Source organism: Pholcus phalangioides, unplaced genomic scaffold (assembly GCF_987345545.1).
Source record: "Pholcus phalangioides strain wild (caught in Gottingen) unplaced genomic scaffold, Ppha-v1.0 ptg000017l_1, whole genome shotgun sequence".
Taxonomy (NCBI): Eukaryota; Metazoa; Arthropoda; class Arachnida; order Araneae; family Pholcidae; genus Pholcus; species Pholcus phalangioides.
Window position 1 is genome coordinate 59,620,618 of NW_028301610.1, and position 22,484 is coordinate 59,643,101.

General features: G+C 41.1%; 1 protein-coding gene across 6 annotated transcripts in view; it reads left to right on the top strand.

Annotated features, from left to right (window-relative positions):
- Positions 1 to 22,484, top strand: part of LOC149074194 (acylphosphatase-2-like) — an 86,697-nt gene that overhangs the window by 49,297 nt on the left and 14,916 nt on the right. For 5 of the 6 annotated variants that reach the window (XR_016194430.1, XM_089246796.1, XM_089246797.1 and 2 more), the window contains exon 5: positions 20,058 to 20,183. The exons of the other annotated variant lie outside the window; for it this stretch is intronic. Coding sequence is in view for 4 of the 5 variants with exons in the window: in XM_089246796.1 (XP_089102922.1) it covers positions 20,058 to 20,172 (115 nt within the window). In the remaining variant the exon portion in view is untranslated. The remainder of the gene's footprint in view (positions 1 to 20,057; positions 20,184 to 22,484) is intronic. 6 annotated transcript variants of the gene reach the window in all.

Sequence of the window (22,484 nt, forward strand, 5' to 3'; positions counted from 1 at the left end):
ATCTCAGGTGCCAGGTCACCATGGCGTCTAAAAAATTGGAATTGGTGCCAAATCTTTTTTATTTGTGATAAAATATTTTTTATTTGAGATATATAAAGATAATATTTGAAGACGAAGAGCAACAAAAAATTATCGGAAATTATGTTAGCGTGTCTGCTAGCATTCAAAGGGGTCTCTAAGTCCTTGGACAAGTCAAAAAATGCACTAATTTGGACATTTTGTCTGAGAAAAAATTGCTTTATTCCTATTTTTTTTTTCTTTTTGATTTATAATACCTTTTTACTGTAAATAAATTGCTCATGAATGCATTTCATGATGGTACTAACTACGCCACATTAAAAATTTAAAAGAGATGTCAGCAAAATTGCAAGTTTAAGAGTATGTGATAAGGAGTTGCCTATAATAAACAATATTCCTAGCTTTTTTACCGATACCTTTAATTCATATCATATTCTCTCCTCTTCCCCCCCCCCCCCCCACAAAGCAGTATATGCCGAAATCTGCGACGAACGTGGTAGAAAAATCAGTGCTACTGCAGAACAATCTGGAAGAATTTTAAGAAAAGAGTAAAAACACTGTTATGGTTGTTTTTACTGCAGAACATTTCCTGTCAGCCGGGGGATGGCTTGTTGCAGAATAGTGCAAAACGTGTTCTCGATCGACCCAGCGCGGTGCCCTCTAGGTTTACACTAGTACACGAGAATGACTATCAAACTGTGCATTACTATAGAATGGTAATAAAAAGCTATTTGACAATAAATTTGGGCAATAGTACCCACCGCCCAATAAGAAAATTTGTAATTTGTATGAGTGGGCCCGGGCACTGGGGCTACTGCTCTATTATGGGCTGACATGGCTCCAGCCTGAGAAACTATTGTTATTTTTTTTCTCCTTCACCCTTTAAATTCACCATAGAGGAGGGCCCATGAAAAATTGCCCTAATGGTTCACCATAAAGCATAGCCAAGAGGGCGCGGTAGCCCAGATCGATAAGATACTCGCCTAAAGTACCAAAGGTGTCGCGTATTCGATACCCAGTTCGTCCGTTTCAGAAATCTTTCCAGACACGGGTACAACAGAAACGGCGACATGACTGAAGAAAAAATAACTACCACAGGAAGTCCCTCATCGAAGGATTAGCGCACAATCTCTCGATGAGCATAAAAACAAGCCTGAAGTACGGAATCGGCAATAAATGGTAGGTCCCGGTCTAATTAGCCCTCGTTTGCAGAAAATGACTGTGGTGCGACAAAAATGATCAAATGATCATAGCTATGAAGCCATGTCTATAATATCTATACGCAGGCCACCAAAACGAAAGGGCTTTCAAAGCTAGACGATCACTTCCCCCCCAGAGCCGCATTTAAATAGTACAGCCGGGGCAAGCATGCATCCCCTTTAATGTAGTTCTAAATACATCGTTGAAAGGAGAATTTAGCTCTCTTTCTGATCAAGCGCCCCGGGTATAAAACCTGCCCGCTTTTTGGCTTTGGGGGGGGGGGGGGGTAAGTCAAAACTCTAGGCCTGTGGGTTCCCTGTCTGGAAAGAATTTTAAGCTATTGCTCTATTAATAAGTCAAAATGTAACTTACTAAAATTATTACTTTTTACTTTTTTTTTGCGGCCCCTAAAATTTGGAGGCCTGGTGCGGCTGCACCTTTCGCACTTGCCTAAATCCAGCACTGATTTCAATCCCCGCATACTCCGCTGAAATGAAGTGGTTGAATAAAACAAACACTAATATATATATAAATTCTTTTATAGTGTGAGTAAGTGGATCTATTTAGGAATTATTTAAATTAACATTATTCAAAAAGTAATATAATACACATGCACACACACTCATCAGTGGCGGTTAAAGTTGGTCGAGGCTCCTGGCATAAAAGAAAATATTAGGCCCCTTAAATTAGAGAAAAGTGTGAAATTTGGTTTTTTCTGGGTCTTTTTGAAGTCGAGGCGTCCGGTGCACCCACTGTTAAATTCGCCTGTCTTACCCATACATAAAAAAAATTCTTTTCATCGTATAGTGCAGTTTTTTGTTAAAGATACAAAGGCCACAAAAGGCGAAGTGCCCAAAGTTGGCTTAAAAAATGCTCATAAAAAATTTAAATGTCAAAAAAATATGCCTAAACTACTGCATCATAATATGCAGTAAGATATCTCGCCTCCTTATAGTCCTGATATTTAAACATTAAACAGCTAAAGGGGTGTAATGGGATAGGCCTCCTCGTGGTGCACCCTGGGTAACACTAAATCTATCACACGTCATTGTCTTCGCATATTTGTGCTCATATCATTCACATTTCAATAGCCCAGATTACATGTTAATTTCCATACATCTTACAATACTTGTCTTGCGTCTGTCTGTCCTGTACATGTCCTTGTCTTTTGTGCCCAACCCCTTATTGTGGGCCCCGCTCAGGCAGGGAGGGGTCCTCCCAGATGGGTAATTGCTTCCAGTGTATGCCCTATCTGGGACGCTGTCTACCTGCGTGTTTGCCGTGCGTGGAGACCCGTAAGACTGAAGATGGGGATCCTGGTTAGCCTGATGCGCTAGCTTTAGCCTCTGATTCAGCCGTAACGGGAGGCCTGGATTAGCCCCGTCTGGGTCAATCGGCTGGTCGCCTCGGTGGCTGAAGGGGTTGCACTACTGGGCAGGTAGAGGGACCGGGCCTGCCGGACGTCGTTGAGGTTTGTTGGTGCTGCTTCATGACGATCTTGCATCTTGAACGCGTCTGCTCGCCTGTTTCGGTGGTGTATAGTTCCGACCTAACCTGACGTTGCTACTAACCTTCACCAGTTACGTATGCGCGTCCCCTCATAGGGCTCCATGGTGGGCATGGTCGGTGGGGCCGAACAAACTATCTCCAAAATAGGGAAAAATTCAAATGCACCAAAACGTCTAAGAACTGCCATGAGTGAAACAATTGTTACTGAACCGGATCCTATCATTTCATTTTTCTTCTTGCATTCTTCAGATACTGATAAACCGCTGGCCAAAGTGTCACCATTCTTAATAGATAAAGCTCTCTATGGCGCAATAGGCACATTAAAATCAGTGAAGGCTCTTCGTTCAGGAGACCTTCTCATTGAAACTAACACACCTAAACAATCCGAACTCGTTCAAAAGCTCACATCTCTTGCAAATATGCCCATAACAGTCAAAATCCATCTCACGTTGAATTATTCACGTGGTGTGATTTCAGATACTAACTTGATTAATATGGATGAATAACTACTAACAGAGGAGCTGGCGTCTCAAGGCGTAACATCTGCCAAACATATCATGAGCCGCAAAGATGGCAATCCAGCTCCATCACGTAACATAATCCTGACATTCTCATCACCGACATTGCCGAAAGATATCAAGATTGGCTATTACAGCCTCAAAATCCGGCCATACATACCTAACCCCATAAGATGCTTCAACTGCCAGAAATTTTGTCACTCACGAACGGCGTGCCGAAGTCAACCCACCTACGCAAAGTGCGGTGAGAAGAACCACATTTCGGACGACAGCACTAATTCACCATTCAAGTGCGTCAATTGCGGTGGCGACCACCCCTTATATGACAGGAAATGTATGAAATGGAATGAAGAAAAAGAGATCCAGAAGATCAAGGTCCTTAATAACATCTCATATATTGAAGCACGCCGTCGTATAACCTCTAACCAAACTCCAATAGGTACTAGATCATACTCTAATATGGTAACAAATCCATCGTCAGCTAATAAGACTAACTGTCACCAAAGCATCTGTAACAACTCGGACTGAACCAATAGCTGACACATCAACTCAAACATCATCATCTAACCAACCGTGCAATAGTTGTGGCTGCTGTTGCTCCGCTGGATTCCGGAGGGATTCCACTACCTCCGAAGAAGAAGCGGGAAAAGCAACGGCTAACACATTCAAAATAACTACAGATACTAAACCAAAAATCAACTCTGCAAACAAATCGAAAAAGAAACCATTCAAGACCGGATATTCACGAAAAGCTGTACAGAGAGCGCTGAAATGTCCATCCATGAAGAATGTGTCACTAATTGATAACACATCAATTGGTGACATGGAGCTTGACAATAGATCAGATTCCGGTACTACTCTCTGTAAACTAGACCGGAATAAATTTAAAGACCTTGAACCTTCTACTTAATTTATGGCCAACATAATTCAATGGAACATTCGTGGTCTTAGATCTAATTACGAAGATCTCAAGGATTTGATCAATCGATATAATCCTGTTTGCGTGGCACTCCAGGAAACTTTTACGAAGCCCTCAGAGACATGGAACATCAGGCGACATTCCCTGTTCCGTGTTGATTACGATGACGGGAGTAGAGCTTTCCGCGGTGTTGCTCTGCTGGTTCCACATCACGTGCCGTCGTGCGTTTTAACGCTGCTCACGAACCTGCAAGCCATCGCGATGGAAATCTCTACAGGCCTAAGAATTACCATCTGTTCTATTTATTTGCCACCAAATGACACCATCTTACAGAGAGATCTAGAAGATCTGATTGATCAACTAGCTCCACCATTTTTTCTTCTTGGAGACTTCAATGCTCATAACATGATATGGGGTTCTAACAGCAACACCCCTCATGGGGAAATGGTTGAACGTCTGTTAGACGACATGAACCTCGCCATCATGAATGATGGCAGTTTCACTCATTTCCATGCCCCAAACAATAGTTTCACTGCAATAGATTTATCGTTATGCTCACCTTCACTCTTGCCCAACTGGTCCTGGTCGGTTGATCCGGACCTCCGTGGGAGCAATCATTTTCCTCTAGGGGTTAAGTGCCTTCATCGAAGCCATAGCATACCTGAGGGCCCTCCTCGGTGGAAGCTTGTGGCCGCCCGATGGGCAGACTTCACGGTCAAGGCAGAAATCACGGAGGATATGGTTTCACAACCCGACGTCTGCCACTGTGTCGATCTTACAAATGCAAATACAAGTACAACGCCACAACAGGCAGATTGCCCAACGAGATGGCTGACTTAAGAACATCATGGATCCCCCTGCTACACCACACATGCACCCTGCCCACACCCCCCCCCTCGGAACCCCCAACGAATCGGTACATGCGGGAGTGTACGTGCAGTGAAACCTGGCGTGAAGTTTTTTGTTTCTCTGTAATGCTTGTTATGTGTAGTGCTGCCATCTGCCACCAGTTTTTCTAACTATGAGTGAAGTGTTATGATTGAATGATTTATCGTTGTAGGACTGTTGCTCTCTGTGGCGAGACTTTTTAACGGGGAGATCGGCTCGCATTTGCGCCTTGAAGTTGGGAACCACAGAAAACCAACTTCAGCCGACCACCACTGTGGGATTTGAACCCGGATCCTCGCATCGCGAGTCCGTCACTATAACCACTCGACCACTACAGCGGCAATTCCGAAAATCTCCTCGAAACTTCCTAAATTTCCTAAACCTTGGTGGAACCATGAATGCCATCTTACGATTAAAGTGCAAAAGAAAGCATGGAGTAGGTTCCGGCGGTATCCTACCCATGACAATAAGTTGGCATTTTTAAAAGCAAAGGCGATAGCTAGAAGAACCAGGCGCCAGGCTAGTCTTGGCAAAAGTTTACGACGGGAATCAATTCATCAACTTCATCTAAAATCATTTGTGACCGGATCCAAAAAATAAATGCCCATTATCAGTCTCATTCCATCACCATTTTAAACACTATCATCAGCGATGTGAGGGATATTGCGGACACCATCGCCGCACATTTCACCGCTGTTTCCAGCGATGCGAATTATCCCCCATCGTTTCATTGCATTAAATCATCAGCTGAACGCACATCGTATACCTTCCGGCCTTTTACACCGGAGGGATACAATTCATTTTTCACCCTTCATGAACTGACGACGGCCTTGCAGCGAAGTCCTGACTCAGCTGTAGGGCCCGATGCTATTCATTATTCCATGATTCGACATCTCTCACCAGAATCACTGTCACATTTACTCATTTTATTTAATCGGATCTGGGTCAGTCATTCATTTCCTGACACCTGGCGAGCAGCCATAGTTCTTGCATTCCCGAAGCCTGGCAAAAATCCTCAGCAACCTAATAGTTACACCTATTGCTTTGACCAGTTGTCTATGTAAGCTCATGGAACGCATGGTCAACTATCGCCTTATGCACTACCTTGAGGTTAACAATATTTTATCGACACATCAAAGCGGCTTTAGACGGTTCATGTCAACAACATGCAATTTGTTATGCCTTGAGACATCAATAAGACAAGCATTCGTAAAGAGGGAGCATATGATAGCCATATTTTTTGACATAGAAAAGGCTTACGACCGTACTTGGAGGCACGGAATTCTTTCTGACCTCTATAATTGCGGCTTGCGGGGCAACTTGCCCATTTTTATTAAGAAATTTTTGGCTCGCCGCATCTTCCAAGTACGGATCGGAAGCACATTACCAGCTCCCCAAATTCAAGAACAAGGTGTACCTCAAGGTAGCATTTTAAGTGTTACACTTTTTATTTTAAGACTCAACGGAGTGTTGAACCAACTCCCGTTGTCTGTCACTGGCACACTCTACGTGGATGATCTGTTAATATCGTATCAATCAGTGAATATGAGGACAGCCGAGAGACAATTACAAACCGCTCTCAACAAGATCAGCAAGTGGGCTCATGATAACGGCTTTTCTTTCTCTGCCAACAAGACTGTCGCTGTGCACTTTTGTAGGCGTAGAGACCTTCATGATGACCCACAGCTGTCTCTTAACAATAATCTAATACCTATTATAGAAAACACAAAATTCCTCGGCATCACATTCGATAAAAAACTTACTTTCAAACCTCATATTGCACAATTAAGAGCTCGTTGCATGAAGACGATGAACCTCTTGAAGGTCATCTCTTCTACATCATGGGGAGCAGACCGTAAGTCACTCATTCACTTGTATAAAGCTCTAATAAGATCAAAGCTCGACTACGGTTCCATTGTATACGGGTCAGCACCTCGGAGCTATCTGAGTGTGCTTGACCCAGTTCATCATCTTGCTCTCCGCATTTGTTCTGGAGCTTTCCGGACTTCCCCTATGGAGAGTCTGTATGTTGAATGCAACGAGCCATCTATTACAACAAGACACCAACAGCTTTCTTTGAAATATTGTAATCGAAAGGAGGAAGTTCTGCTTGCCCGGTTACGCATAGGACACAGTCGCCTCACACAATCATATTTGTTATTACGAGTCAACCAGAGTGCCCTAATTATTTTGGGTCAGACCCAATGTTATCTGCCAACCTAGATTTAACTTCCTTTTTACTATCTCTTATCCTTTTCTTGAATGTCCTTGTATAAGTAAACAACAATAGGTCATATCGTCCACTTTTATGCTCTTTTCTTTTCAAGATAAAGGTTACGCACGCTATCCGTGAACCAAAAAGGGTGCGATGTCTAAACACGCTTTTTCGAAAAAAATGGTATGACGTTGTGCAAAATAGAACAGCTTCGTACTAAATTCTTACCACCCCGATTGATTCCAACTTGTCTTTGAAAATTTCCGTTAACCTTCCTCTCAAAACATCAAAGTTCTCTGAAAACAAGGAACCAGTCTTTCATTATCAACCTTATTCGAAGAAAAGTTGCAGTGAAAACTAACGCCATGATGGTCACTGGAAGAAAACTTGTCCCCCACTGAAACTTGTTCAACAAGATCCTCAGAACTAGTAAGAACTAAATCCAAAATAGCAGTACCCCTAGTGGCTTGTGAGATACATGCTGATACAAAAAGTTATCAAGAACCAACTTAAAGTCTTTCATATTGATCTCCAGCTGAAAGGTGTTCCCAATCAATACCCGGGTAATTGAAATCCCTTAGTATGATAACCCTCTTACGTTTACACATGTAGGGAATTTCATGAAATTTGGCAATGTAGTTTGGATCCCTATTCGGTGGATTGTAACAAACCCCCAACAATAAGTTTATGTGTTTTGTTTTCAAGCTCAACTCATATAGTTTCAATATCACTTCTCTTCGCGTTACTCTCTAGCCTTCAAACATGATTTCAGGTATATCAACACTCCACCCTTTTTCCTATCAGATCTATTTCTCAAAAGTATGGTATCCTGAGATATGTAATAAAGATTCATCTCCATCGTTTGCCCAAGATTCTGTAATGGCTATAGGATCCAGGCCCTTGACAACTATCATAGTTTCTAAAAAATATTTCTTATTACCCAAGCTACTGGCATTACTTAGCACACATTTTAATTTGCCCGGTGATTTAGTGTCAATAAAGAAGCCATCCAAGTCAGAGGTGGGTAATTCCTTGTCAGTACTGTTGTGATTATCATTAACTAACCCACATTCCCGATTACGTGGTCTGGGAGTAAAAAAACCTAACCTAAGCGTATCGTAAATCTCCCAGACCCCCCCTCCTATTCAGATGGATCCCATCCCAACGAAGCCACCTATTGGTAAATGCAGGAAGCTTCAAGAACGTGACCCCAAGTGAGGAATAAATGTTCTTCAGGTATGGTAGAAAGCCATGGGTGTAAAGCTTAGTTGCGATAATTTCATAAGTTGACTTCAGTTAAGGCGACTTGATAAGGATTATTCTAGTGGTTATAACTTCAGTTAGGAATGGCGGATGATGCAGGTGTATACTTTGATTTTCCACGTGGGTATTTTTATTTGAAAACAATGAGTAGTAAGAAAACTTGTGTGGGTGGATAAAAACCTGAATCTTCAGTAGGCTGATTGGATTGAATAAGTCAAAAATAACCCGTATAAAGCATGGTGTTGTAACGTTACCATTTAGGTTCCGCCGGAAATGGTCCTTTTCTAGTCATTTTTATTACCTTTAACATCAATTTTGGGATCGATCGGTGAGATCATGTGTCGCCGATCGGCCGCCATGTTACAATCTTTTGCGCTGCCAGATGCCGAATGTCCTGCAATATTTTTAGTTTATGTGAATATGTTAATTTCTTAAATGTTAGGTTAATAATAGCACTGCCGAGTCTCGATACGGATTGGTTCCGGTAATGTGAAATGGGGAAATTTTCCCTTATATGCCGGTAGTGTGCACTGAACAGACGCGTTGGTCATTAGTCCTTGGAGGTTGATCGTTACATTTAATTTCATCCCGCCTCGTTCCAACCATGAGTTGATGTTCTAGCAGGGTACCTCTTCATCTAGTCAAAAATCGCTCAGCCTGTGGTGAAGTGTCTACGAGATGTCGGCTCTCATCCATGAAGGCTCATTTCTTCAGACGCGTGATGCCGTTGCAATGGAGCCTCCCCCCTCTCCAGGAGATCACACGGATAAATCAAGAAGTGAACTGTTCGCGTTCTTGTGACAGTGACATCCAGAAGGCTGTAATCGATGGACAGATCGGGTGAGAATGTTCGAAATCTGTGATATGTTAACATTAAAACTCTAAAGCAAATTTACTGATGCATGTTTTGGTAGACTTAAAAAATGTTGTAAAATATAAAGATTAACGCCGAATTAAAATTCTTAAGAAAACGAAAAGGTTGTCGTATCATTGTCGTCATCTGTCTGGCGCATTTATTTTGGAAAGATAAAAATAGAATCCGGAAAGTAACGTTCTTAGTTACAGTGTTAGCTTTGCGGCAAAACTCAACTTGAGAAACATGGGTAGATAAGTTATTCAGAATTTTTTGAAAATTTGACTGGAAAACCTGGAAAAGTCAGTCAAATTTTTTTCCGAAAATGAGTATGAACCCTGCAAGAGAGTATTACTACACTAGTAGTACACTAGTTCTGTCGTTTGATGTTTGTGTGTCTTAGACATTGTACACACCTTTTTGACACAACAGATTGTTTCATCATATTAAATTTATTCCGCTTAAAATATAGAAATATTTACACCGTGACATTGACAACTAGGAGAGCATAACTGCGTGTGTGTTTTCTAGCTCTCCCTATCTTCTCTCTGCCCAGTCTGCATTGGCGACCGCCACATCACTCCCCTCCCAGTACAGTGCTTCATCACTGTGCGAACCTTACTGGTGGTTTAGATTTTCGACCAGACCTAGTAGTTGTTGGTACTGTCGTGGGAGGTGCATCGCCAATGTCCTGCAACAAATATGCTGGTTTGATTCGGTCGATGGATATGGCTTTTTTTACGTTATTGACTAGAACTTTGAAAACTTTTTCTGATCTCTCCAGCACAGGATATGGTCCTTTATATGGCTGGCTGAGAGAGTTGGTCTTTGGTTGTTGTACGAACACATGTGTGCACTTGTCCAACTGTTGTGGCACGAAAATAGATTTATGACCATGATGCACGGGAGGTTGAGGACGCAATGCAGCCATTGTTGACCTCAGTTGAGAGATGAAATCCTCACTGGCAATAGATGGTGCATTTGTGACGCTGAAAAATTCTCCTGGCAGTTTTAGAGCCGTTCCGTAGGTAAGCTCTGCTGGTGAAGATTGTAAGTCCAGCTTGATTGAAGTGCGCAGTCCTAGAAGTACCGTTGGAAGGATGATCATCCAATTTCGTGAATCTAGGCACTTCATTGCTGTTTTCAATGGCCTATGGAACGACTCAATCATGCCATTTGATTGAGGATGATACGGCGTGGTTTTAAGATGTTGGCAGCCCAAAAGGTGAGCCAAACTTTTGAATAGTGCCGACTCGAACTGCCGACCACGATCCGTAGTGATCCGAGCCGGACAACCAAAACGAGCTATCCAGTTCGCAAACAGTTCTCTGGCCACTGTTTCTGCTTGGATGTCTTTTATGGGGATGACCTCAGGCCATCTTGTGAATCGATCGATGATCGTCAGTAGGTATGGGAAACCATTGGAAGGTGGCAAAGGCCCTACTATGTCTATGTGAATGTGTTGGAAACGTTCATCTGGCAATTCAAAGCCTGCCAATGGACTGGATATATGTCGATGAACTTTAGATTTTTGGCACTGGACACAGGTTTGTGCCCATAGGCGACAGTCGCGCTGAAGTCCAGGCCAAACAAATCGTTGCTTAATTAACTGAACTGTTTGTTTGATGCCTGGATGTGAGAGGCCATGGACCGCATCGAACACTGCTCGACGATGTGGATGAGGAACGAAAGGTCGAATCGTCCCTGTAGAAGTGTCACAGAAGAGAGTAGCTGTGGTGTTAGGCAGAGACAGTTTCTTTAGCTGTAAGGATGTGGATGATGATGATAGTGTTTGAGTTAAATCATCGTCCTCTAGTTGATCTGCGGCCATCTGGTTGTAATTGATGGTGGATGGACACTGGATTGCAGATATTCTTGACATGCAGTCAGCTGGTATGTTTGCACTGCCCTTAATGTGTCTAATATCTGTGCTGAATTGTCCAATGTAGTCTAGCTGCCTTTGTTGTCGAGGTGATCCCGAGTCTTGTTTCTTGGAGAAAGCGAATTCCAATGGCTTATGATCTGTATATATGGTGAATGGACGTGTCTCTAGCATGTGCCGAAAGTGCTTGATGGATTCATATATTGCCAATAGTTCTCGATCGTAGGCTGAATAATTACGCTGCGCTGGTGAAAGTTTCTTTGAGAAGAAGGCTAATGGTTGCAAACCCTTAGAAGTAGTTTGATGCAAAGCTGCCCCGATGGCGAAGTCGGACGCATCGTGCAACGTCCCTTATGGGAGTTGCTTGCCCGGTTCGAAATATCCAGTAATAAAGTGGCAAACGACAAGTGGAAAATGATTGCAAATAAACTTTCGCATGAAATATTATTTATTCAAATTAATTATAGGGTTAGTCAATTTTAACAATAGATTAGTATAGCGTGGAGCCCTCTATTTGACGTTAACAGTAAAGTTACTGGCTCACCAATTGATGATCATCAACAGTCAACTTGTATAGTGATCGGACATCCGATGTTGTTAGCCTTTCCCGCAAATATCAGAGAAGTTTTCTCGGTTGAGAGCCGGAACACCTTGATCAGTTCCAGGGGGCCTCTCGGTTGAGGGCCGGACCACCTTGCTCAGCTCCGGGGGCCTCTCGGTTGAGGGCCGGACCACCTTGATCAGCTCCGGGGGGCCTCTCGGTTGAGGGTCGGACCACCTTGATCAGCAATGAAGAACTTTGACTGTGAAGATTATTTAATATTTTTTATTCCGGACCTGCCGGAAAACGGATTCAAACAATGTAAATTATTGCATTTTAACAATTCAGCTTAAGGCCAATGGATACGGTAGCAAGACGGTGAACCGTCCTACTAGAGGGCTTCAGTTGAATAGAACTAGATTAGATGAACGCAATGTGAGAGACAAAGAGGGAGGAATTTATACTCCCATTTCACAAGAAGTTTGGGACCACATGTCCTCACAAGGCCTTTTCGCCTCAACAAAAATATCGGATTTACATATTCATGCGTCACTATATTATAAACATTACAATTTAATTATTACATTGGAATCTGGCAACATGACACAATCCGGAGAGCTGATCAGACTCTCCCGATTATGTAAACATTACCAACAAGACAATAAGAAATGAATTGTTCCGACGGAGGTCTGCAGCCCCCCGCCGAAAATAAGTGAGTACAACACTATATTTTCCGTACAACGAGACTTGTAACAACTCCCCCGGGAGGTTCTTCAATGAAAATAAAATTAATTAACCGGGCAAACCCTTAAGCCTCGCCCAACTATACATATTCTGGATCAAACCCCTCCACGAAAATAGCGACATCGTCGTCATGAGGGAAATTAATTTATGTGGGACATCAGTAGCCCGACCTCTGGCCCGTTCTCGTTCGACAGCCGAAAGACCCCACCCGTCGACTGCCGAACTAAGCGAACATTCTGGCCCTTACGGGTTTGCCAGCGGGTCCTCGGGTGGTTTCCGGTAACTGAGAGGTCCCTGGGGTCTAAAATAAGAAGGAATTTCCCACATAACGACAAGATCACCATTAACGTAGAGGGATCGGATCCCGATACGTTACATTCCCCCTCACCACGGAAGAATTTTTCCCAAAAAAAAAAATTCTATAGGTTAAAAAAAAGTTAAATTACAGAAATACATGCAAAACTATGCTAACATATCACCTGGTATATTAAATTTCCCATTAAAGGAAAAGTTATCGACAGCCAAAAAGTATCGTAAAAAGTAAGCCTAAAGTATCGCGAAATTTCAACACTGCTTCTGAATTTAGTCCCTTCGAGAGAGTAATAATAGACGTCAATATGAGGTTCTTTTTTCCTCTTAACGAGAACCCTTTGCCACCCTCTCTGAATCGAAACCAAAAAATGAAATTCGTTTTTACCAACTTAGGAGTGGTGTCCTCCTCGGGATTTTGCCGGTTAAAGGACGTACTAGAGTTAGTGCAATTAGCACTATTTAAGGGCGCTTGTGAAACATGTCGACTCGGATTACTGGAAGTGTGTTGTTCAAGGACCTCTCTACTCTCAGGTGACTGCGGGACAGCCTCAAGAACGATTTGGTCACTACTAACGAATTTTTTCAAGTCACAAGCATTGACTTTATAAACATTATCATTGGATAAATCCACTATCAGGTAGACAATAGGTGAAATTTTTTCCAGGACCCTACACGGGCCGTCCCATCGTGGTTTCAACTTCGCCATAACATTGCCCTGCGCACTAGAACGGAAATGCGTTCTCCTTAATACCAAATCATCCTGATTAAAGGTGTGCAATAATCTTTTTTTGTCATAATATCTTTTTTGTCTCCTTTGTTGTTTTTTGACATTTTCCTTGACTTGCTTAAGTAAGTTTTCGGGCAAACTCACCCTTTCCCAAACCGGTATGTCCATAGCCCAGTCAAATGGTAAAACTAATTCTCTACCAAGAAACAATTTAGCTGGCGACTGACCCGTAGTTTCCGAGGGAACCGACCTAATAGCAAGACCAAAAAAGGTTAAATTTTTGTCCCAGTCTTTGTTTATCACCAACATAACAGGAGATCTGTTTAATTGTCTTATTAAATCTCTCGGTAAGGTTTGATTGAGGATGATAGGGGGTTGTGAACCTTTGCTTGACCTGGAGAACTTTACAAGTTTCCCTCATAAGGTTTGATATAAAACAAGAACCATTATCGGAAACTATATGATCCGGACATCCGATGTTGTTAGCCTTTCCCGCAAATATCAGAGAAGTTTTCTCGGTTGAGAGCCGGAACACCTTGATCAGTTCCAGGGGGCCTCTCGGTTGAGGGCCGGACCACCTTGCTCAGCTCCGGGGGGCCTCTCGGTTGAGGGTCGGACCACCTTGATCAGCAATGAAGAACTTTGACTGTGAAGATTATTTAATATTTTTGATTCCGGACCTGCCGGAAAACGGATTCAAACAATGTAAATTATTGCATTTTAACAATTCAGCTTAAGGCCAATGGATACGGTAGCAAGACGGTGAACCATCCTACTAGAGGGCTTCAGTTGAATAGAACTAGATTAGATGAACGCAATGTGAGAGACAAAGAGGGAGGAATTTATACTCCCATTTCACAAGAAGTTTGGGACCACATGTCCTCACAAGGCCTTTTCGCCTCAACAAAAATATCGGATTTACATATTCATGCGTCACTATATTATAAACATTACAATTTAATTATTACATTGGAATCTGGCAACATGACACAATCCGGAGAGCTGATCAGACTCTCCCGATTATGTAAACATTACCAACAAGACAATAAGAAATGAATTGTTCCGACGGAGGTCTGCAGCCCCCCGCCGAAAATAAGTGAGTACAACACTATATTTTCCGTACAACGAGACTTGTAACAACTCCCCCGGGAGGTTCTTCAATGAAAATAAAATTAATTAACCGGGCAAACCCTTAAGCCTCGCCCAACTACACATATTCTGGATCAAACCCCTCCACGAAAATAGCGACATCGTCGTCATGAGGGAAATTAATTTATGTGGGACATCAGTAGCCCGACCTCTGGCCCGTTCTCGTTCGACAGCCGAAAGACCCCACCCGTCGACTGCCGAACTAAGCGAACATTCTGGCCCTTACGGGTTTGCCAGCGGGTCCTCGGGTGGTTTCCGGTAACTGAGAGGTCCCTGGGGTCTAAAATAAGAAGGAATTTCCCACATAACGACAAAATCACCATTAACGTAGAGGGATCGGATCCCGATACGTTACAATCGACCATGAGTGCTAGTGTTGCATCAGGATTCTGATGTGCAAGTAGACACACATCGGCGAGAGTTTGCTTGCATTGTTGGAAAGCTTCAGCTAGTGATGTGGACCAAGTTATTGGCACTTTATCTTTCTTATTTCCGGCTCCCTTCAACAGTTCATGTAGCGGTGCTTGAATATGGGCTGCTTTAGGCACGAAACGTCGATAAAAGTTGACGATTCCCAGGAACTGCCGCAACTCTTTGACCGTTTGCGGTTGCTTGTAGTTGAGGATTTCAGACACTTTTTCATTTAGTGGCTTGATACCCTCAGATGATACTTCGTATCCCAGGAACGGAATTTTTGACTGGCCGAATTTGCATTTGGCCACATTGACAGTAAGTCCATATTTTTGAAGCCTGTCGAATACAAGACGTAGGTGTTCTTTGTGCTCCTCTATGTTTGCACTGGCGAGCAACAAGTCGTCGATATAGGCGAAGCAGAAGTCCAGCCCTCTGAGCACTTCATGTATAAAGCGCTGAAAAGACTGTGCTGCTCCACACAGACCAAAGGGAAGGTATGAGAATTCAAAAAGACCGAAAGGTGTTATTATGGCAGTTTTCTTTACATCATCTGGATTAACTGGTATATGATGATAGGCTCTAATTATATCCAGTTTTGAGAAAATGTTTTTACCATAAAGATTTTGGGAAAAATCTTCAATATGAGGAATTGGGTACCTATCCACTTGAGTAATTCGGTTGAGAGCTCTGTAATCCCCTGTTGGTCGCCAATCGGTAGTACCTTTGGGGACCATATGTAAGGGACTAGCCCAATTGCTTTTTGAAGGACGACAGATGCCATGTTCAAGCATGTAATTAAATTCTTCCTTAGCAGCTTGGAGCTGTTGTGGATGCATCCGTCTAGCTTTCGCAAAAACGGGAGGACCATTTGTGGGAATGAAATGCAGAGTGTCATGTTTGACATCAGCGAGCCTATAATTTGGTTTCGTTATTTCGGAAAATTCTTCCAAAATAGCATGAAATTCGGTCTCCTGAGAAATGGTTTTAATATCATAGTTTGAACAAGAAAGAATTTTTCCCTGTTTTGAAATATTAGTCAATGGGTCTATCAATTTCCGATTTTTGATATCAACTACTAAGCCAAAATGGCGAAGAAAATCGGCACCCTATGATGGGTCTGTTGACATCTGCGACGGTGAACAGCCACTTGAATGAACGTCTGAGATCAAAATTTATATTCAACAATTTTGTACCATATGTTTGAATTTTCGTGTTGTTTGCTGCTACTAATTGATAGGAAAGAGCTTTTCGTTTCTCGGAAGGAGATGGAGGTATGACGCAAATATCCGATCCACTATCAATTAAAAATTTCAAATTGGATGCGCGATCGAAAATGAAAAGGCGGCTACTATTGTTAGGCCTTGCGATGTCCGCCGCGTCGACCGAAGGCTTAATTAGTTTCCCTCAAACGTGCACGGTTTTGTGCATTTTTGTGCTTTTGCCTGAAATTTTCTATGATAAAAACAAATTCCGTCGTCTTTCTTATTCTGACTGTCGCGTTTTCGCTGCCAAGAGATAGATCGTCGTCTACGATAATATCCACCTCTTGAGTGGCTACGGCTAAGACGCTCGAGCTTTTCTGCCAGGTCAGCTATTTGTTGCTCGAGACGCGAAGTGTGACTGGATTCAGTTGCGCAGATTGCTGTCTGACTTGTGGCAGTAACCTCTATAATTTTATCTGCCATCACGGCCAACTGAGGCAAAGTATCTGAACTGACAGCTAGGATTGTCTGAATGTTAGGAGGGAGGCGACTCAGCCAAATGTTTTTGATGAAATCTTCAGTCACTTTATCCCCCCCCCCCCTAGTTCCTTCATTCTTCTGAGAAGATATGAGGGTTTGGAGTCCCCCAACTCAATATCCTGCAAAAGAGTTTTTATTTTCTGATTTTCTGTTAAATCGAATTCGCCAATTAACCTATCCTTAAGAACGGTGAATGGATTCTCCGTTGGAGGTTGGAAAACCAAATCTGAAATATGTGTCAGAGTTTGAGAATCCAAAGCTGTCACAACATAATTGAATTTTGTTCTTTCATTCGTAATTCGAGAAATTTGGAAATTTGCTTCAATTTGAGCAAAATATAATCGTGGATTATTTGACCAAAAGGGGGAATTTTCATCGCAACTGTAGCGATGGTTCCTTCCGGCTCTTCGTCTGCCATACTGATGGTCGGGGAAAAGGGGAGAGAGGAATACCACGCACAAATGATAGAGAGGGGGGAACGGAATAATAATGAAAAAAAGAAAAGGGAGAAAAACAAGGCAATAAATTTCATGGGTGGTTGGAAGCTACAAGGGGCCTTTTAAGGGAAATGAGACTTACACATCTGGCCTGTGGAAGCAGCTATGTCGTATTATATGCATAGGCGTTGCCGACGAAAAATGTTGCGTGTTTCATCAACTGGTCACCAATTCTGTCGTTTGATGTTTGTGTGTCTTAGACATTGTACACACCTTTTTGACACAACAGATTATTTCATCATATTAAATTTATTCCGCTTAAAATATAGAAATATTTACACCGTGACATTGACAACTAGGAGAGCATAACTGCGTGTGTGTTTTCTAGCTCTCCCTATCTTCTCTCTGCCCAGTCTGCATTGGCGACCGGCACACGTTATTGGCGACCGCCACACTAGTATTCAGTTAGGGAGAATTTCAGATTATGGTGTCACAGGGAGTTTTTCTGATAGGGGTTGTTAATAAATGAAATATAGCTTACCTCCGGCAGGGGCGGCCTGCGGTAGGAGGTAGCAACCTAAACTTTAATTCAGATGTATACATTTTTAAAATTTTCAATGATAAAAATTCACAAGACACCAGCATTGTCATCACACTTTTGAGCCATACCTTGACACTGAAAATGTTGAGAAAACTTGTGGGAACAAGCAGGGGGCCGTAATACCAGAAACAAGAATGGACTCTTTTAAAGCCCTTCATCCTCGGCAGGGTTGTCTTAAATGCATCGTGGGTCCTCGGCAGAGAGATTTTTTTAACCCCCCCCCCCCCCCCCAGCTGTCTAAAACTACTTACAAATTTACATGCTTAATCTCAAATCCTAACCATCATTATTGTGAGGCCTTATCCTCGGCTCTCGTCGAGTCCCACTAAGAGCAATTGTGTTGTTTTTTTTACTGTCTCCATGAGCGGTCAAATAAAGGTAAAGAAGTTGTTTTCTTTTGTCCAGGGCCTGGAGCACCAGAACCACCCTCTCACTTCCCTACTTCTTGCCTAAGGAACTTCTTGGAGTAGGTATTTTGGTGTTAACAAATTTCGACTTCATGTTGAAGACTGGTTAAAAACTTCAACCCCAGAAGTGAGGAAAGGAAATATAATAGCTCATCAACAAGAGCTGTAATGTGCAAAAAAGTTATCTAGCATATAAGTGAGAGCAGTAAAATAACTGAAAAGGCCAGTTTGTTTAAAAGCAGTATGTATGGTCAGAAGAATTTCACTGCATTAACTGGCTAAATCCCTTTGTTTTCCACCAGGATTTTCTTGAGGGGCAGCACATTAGGCTTTGCACCCCGGCAGCAGGTGAGCTCGAGCTGCTCTTGATATCCGGGGGCGTTAGTACCAACATAATTGGCACATTCAAAAAGGAGAATGATAAACATAGTGGAATAAATCGAGAAGCTATCCGTACTTACATAAGACAGCCATAATCTTATGGGCAATGTATTATATAGTATTAGGTTTTTCTTTTGTGAGATACTTTTATGTTGGTTTGCTGTATTTTGATTATATTTGATGTCCATATCTTTGTGAGCATCTTTTTTTCAGCTACCTTGTTGGGCAATTTGCCTGTGGGGTCATTCAAGTATTACAGCAGCATCGGGGGGGGGGGGGTTTCGGATTTGCTGACTTTTGATGACGAGGGGAGGGGAGTTTGAAGGTTGCTTACATCATCAACCACCCCTTTTTGAAATTTTGCTGACGGGGGGGGGGCTCAAAAATGGCTAAAAATCCTGCTTACGTAATACTTGAATGGCCCCTGTTGTCTTTTGTGTTTGTATTGCATTTATCACATCTATTTCATAAAAACTAAATTTATGTATCTTTAATTATAATAGATTCAAAATTCACATTAAAAATTAGCATATCGATGATTACTTGCTCTGAAATGGATACCAACCTAATGTATGAGATATTTTTAAATATGATTTTCAAATTTTTTCTGTTCGGGCAAGGTGTTTTTACATAAGTAAAGATGTTTTTACAGATAGCACTTTCCCAAAAGCAAATATACTTTTCTGACGGATTTGATGCGATAAGTGAAATCACAGTGGGTTATGTAATAATCTCATCGTGATAAACTTTTTAAAAAAAAAATCTTATCTTGATAAATAGAGCAATTTCACTATTTTTAAATGCAATAAGGTAAATCCTATAAAATGTAAATTCTGCCACGAGAAGTTATTTACAAAAACTTTGGAATTTTAGTTCACAGAATCTGCATGAAAGTTATTTTAATGTTCCCTGTGTAACCCTTATAAAACTTGACACTTTGAGTAACTGCACCCCACTTAAAAACATTTGAGTGGCTTCACATCGAAGATGAACATCTGTCAAAAAAAACCAAAATTTAGTTAGCATTGGTTTTCTATAGGATTATTTCTGGCTTCAAAAAAATCATCAGCAAATTATTCAATAGAAGTTGCACAGCGAAAAGTTGTTTTTTCATCAACTTACTGAAGGTTGCCAATATCCATCTTTGTGAAGTCAGTGAAGACACTCATTTGTAATTGGAAGTATGTTTCTAAAATCAATTGTTGCATTCACATACATCTAGACAATTTGGGATAGCTTATATAATTGTGGGATACAAGATATTTTAAGTAGATTTTCTGAATAAAAACAAGAGTAAACATATTATAAATTTGTCAATTTTGCTTTAATTATTGTAGCAAAACTTGGATGTGTGAAGTTGGAAGTCCTCATTCTAGGGTTCAAAAATGTGATTTCAAGAATCAGAAGTTTGTGAATGAATTTGAGTTTCCAGATTTTAGCATCAGGCATTAAGTTTGATATTGGTAAGCATCTAGCTCAGCCTTTTTTCTCAACCAATGAACATGACAATAATGATTATTATATCAACCATTCAGTGTGAAAGACAAGTTTTTAATTCAGAATTTAAATTTATGACATTTCAATTAACCACACATTATTTTAAAAACAGTTGTAATTGGAAGTATAGAATATTCCTAAAGTTAACTGTTGCAGAGATATCCACTGTGCAAACAATTTGGGACAGCCCATATATTCAGTCAATCCAACCAAATTTTTGATAAGAGAAAAATAATTTTGATTTTTGGTGGAATGCGATATCAAATTTAGTGTACAGGTGACCCACCCCTCCCCTTCTTGTACTCTATTTCACAAAAGTAACTTATTGTAAAACGAAACTTGGGCGGGAGTCCTGACTTGAGCACAAGCGGTTCTTAGACAATGCAGAAATTAGAGGGCACTGGTGGCTTTGGTTAAAGCTTTTTGGTTGGTCATTGGATATAGGCCTCCCTCGCTTTATGTGATTAATTGGTTTCACAAAATAGTAAAGACAAAATTGCGTAAAATGAGTTGAATTTAACATGGAAAAGATAAATAGGAGGTCGGCTTTCTTTTCAGAAGAATTAAAAAAAATTGAAGCCAACAGCAAAGGAACTTTTTTTAATGAATTAATTACTCAAACGTATATAAATAAATCCAGTGAATTTAGGTAATATGAATGAATTGAATTATTACTTTTTCTATTTTCACTGCTTCTGATTGCTTGTCAGCTGAATCTCAACTGTTAAAAAAGAATTATCAGCCTATCGTACTAGGCTCTTCAGGAGAGAAAACATCCACACTCATTAGAATCAGTGTTTGTCTCTTTATAAAAGCTTTAATACCAAAACCATAGAATTTCACATATTTCTCACTAATACGAAAATTCTAGTTTCATTGGAACTGCTTTTTTCAATAAAAATTCTCATGGCATTGTCAATGTGCTACCAAACATCGTTTATCAGTGAGATCTGGTGAATTGTGTATCTGAGAATTTATCTCTTATTTTGACTCGGCTGCATCATGAAATCCAGCATATTTCGTTGTCATAGAATTTAACTGTGCTTTATACCTTCAATTTGCAAGCCCATTTCCAGGATTAATAATAAGTTGAACTCCAAGCCAAACTTTTTAGGGTGGAATTCCTAAAATCAACTTATAAAAATTGTGTTGTAACGAAATAGCATAAAGCAAGAGATACTTGTACATGTTTTATATTTGGAGCCTCCAAAATGAAATCAAATTTTTCTTAATAGAACACACAGCCCCTCAATTATATGAAGACGTAGAAAAAATATCTTTTAGATGGATAAAGGATTGAAAAGCGCTTACATTCATTACTAAAATAGCATGTTATGCCAATTTTTTTGTCAAAAATTCCAGGAAATTTTGGCTTTGAATAAATTTTTATAAAGAATGAATGCCAGAACTTTGCCACGAATCTGGTCTGGAAGAGATTTTGGCGATAAGATGAGTCCATTGGCAGAGTCCGGAACACTTTATTTTAAGTAAAAAATACCAAACATACACAATTTTTACAACATATTTTCCCAGGACAATTGCGTACTATCCCGATTAACAAATTTTGTGGTGAGATAGATGGCTTTTTTCTCAGCCTGAGATATCAAGGAAACAGTTATTTTCCAGATATTTTGCTGAGGTAAACTCGGAAAGAAAAGTCATCGCGTCTTCGCCGGGACTCGAACCCAAGCAATCTTGCATCCTTGCCCGGTATGCAAGAGGGCCTAGGTTCGAGTTTCAGCGGAGACGTGATGACTTTTCCTTCCGAGTTCACCTTAGCAAAATATCTGGAAAATAACTGTTTCCTTAAATTTTGTGATTACAGACAAGATGGCATTGGGAGTTCGAGAAAAATTCTAGGGTTTCGTTAAGAAGGATGAATGTACATATATTAGAATTAAGGTACATTTAAGAAGTAATTAGGGGGGCCCCCATGCCATCTCATCTATTATCTTACACTTGTCATTACATACATAAGATTTTCATGTTTGTTGTATCCTATTTTATAATATAAAATATCCATCAAAGCAAATCATCTCGCTTAACACCTTGTTGGTGAGCAAATGGGTTTGATAACTTGTAGACTAGACCAGCATGTTTTATTGGGTGATTTCACTTGCTCCAGTGGATCTGATGAAAATATGCAAAATAAAAACGGGGGGGGGGGGCGGGGAATATATACAATTGGGATCACCTGTGTCATCTCACTTAGCACCTTATTTAGTGAGCAACATGAATACAATAAGAGTACACATGTGTGTTGTGGA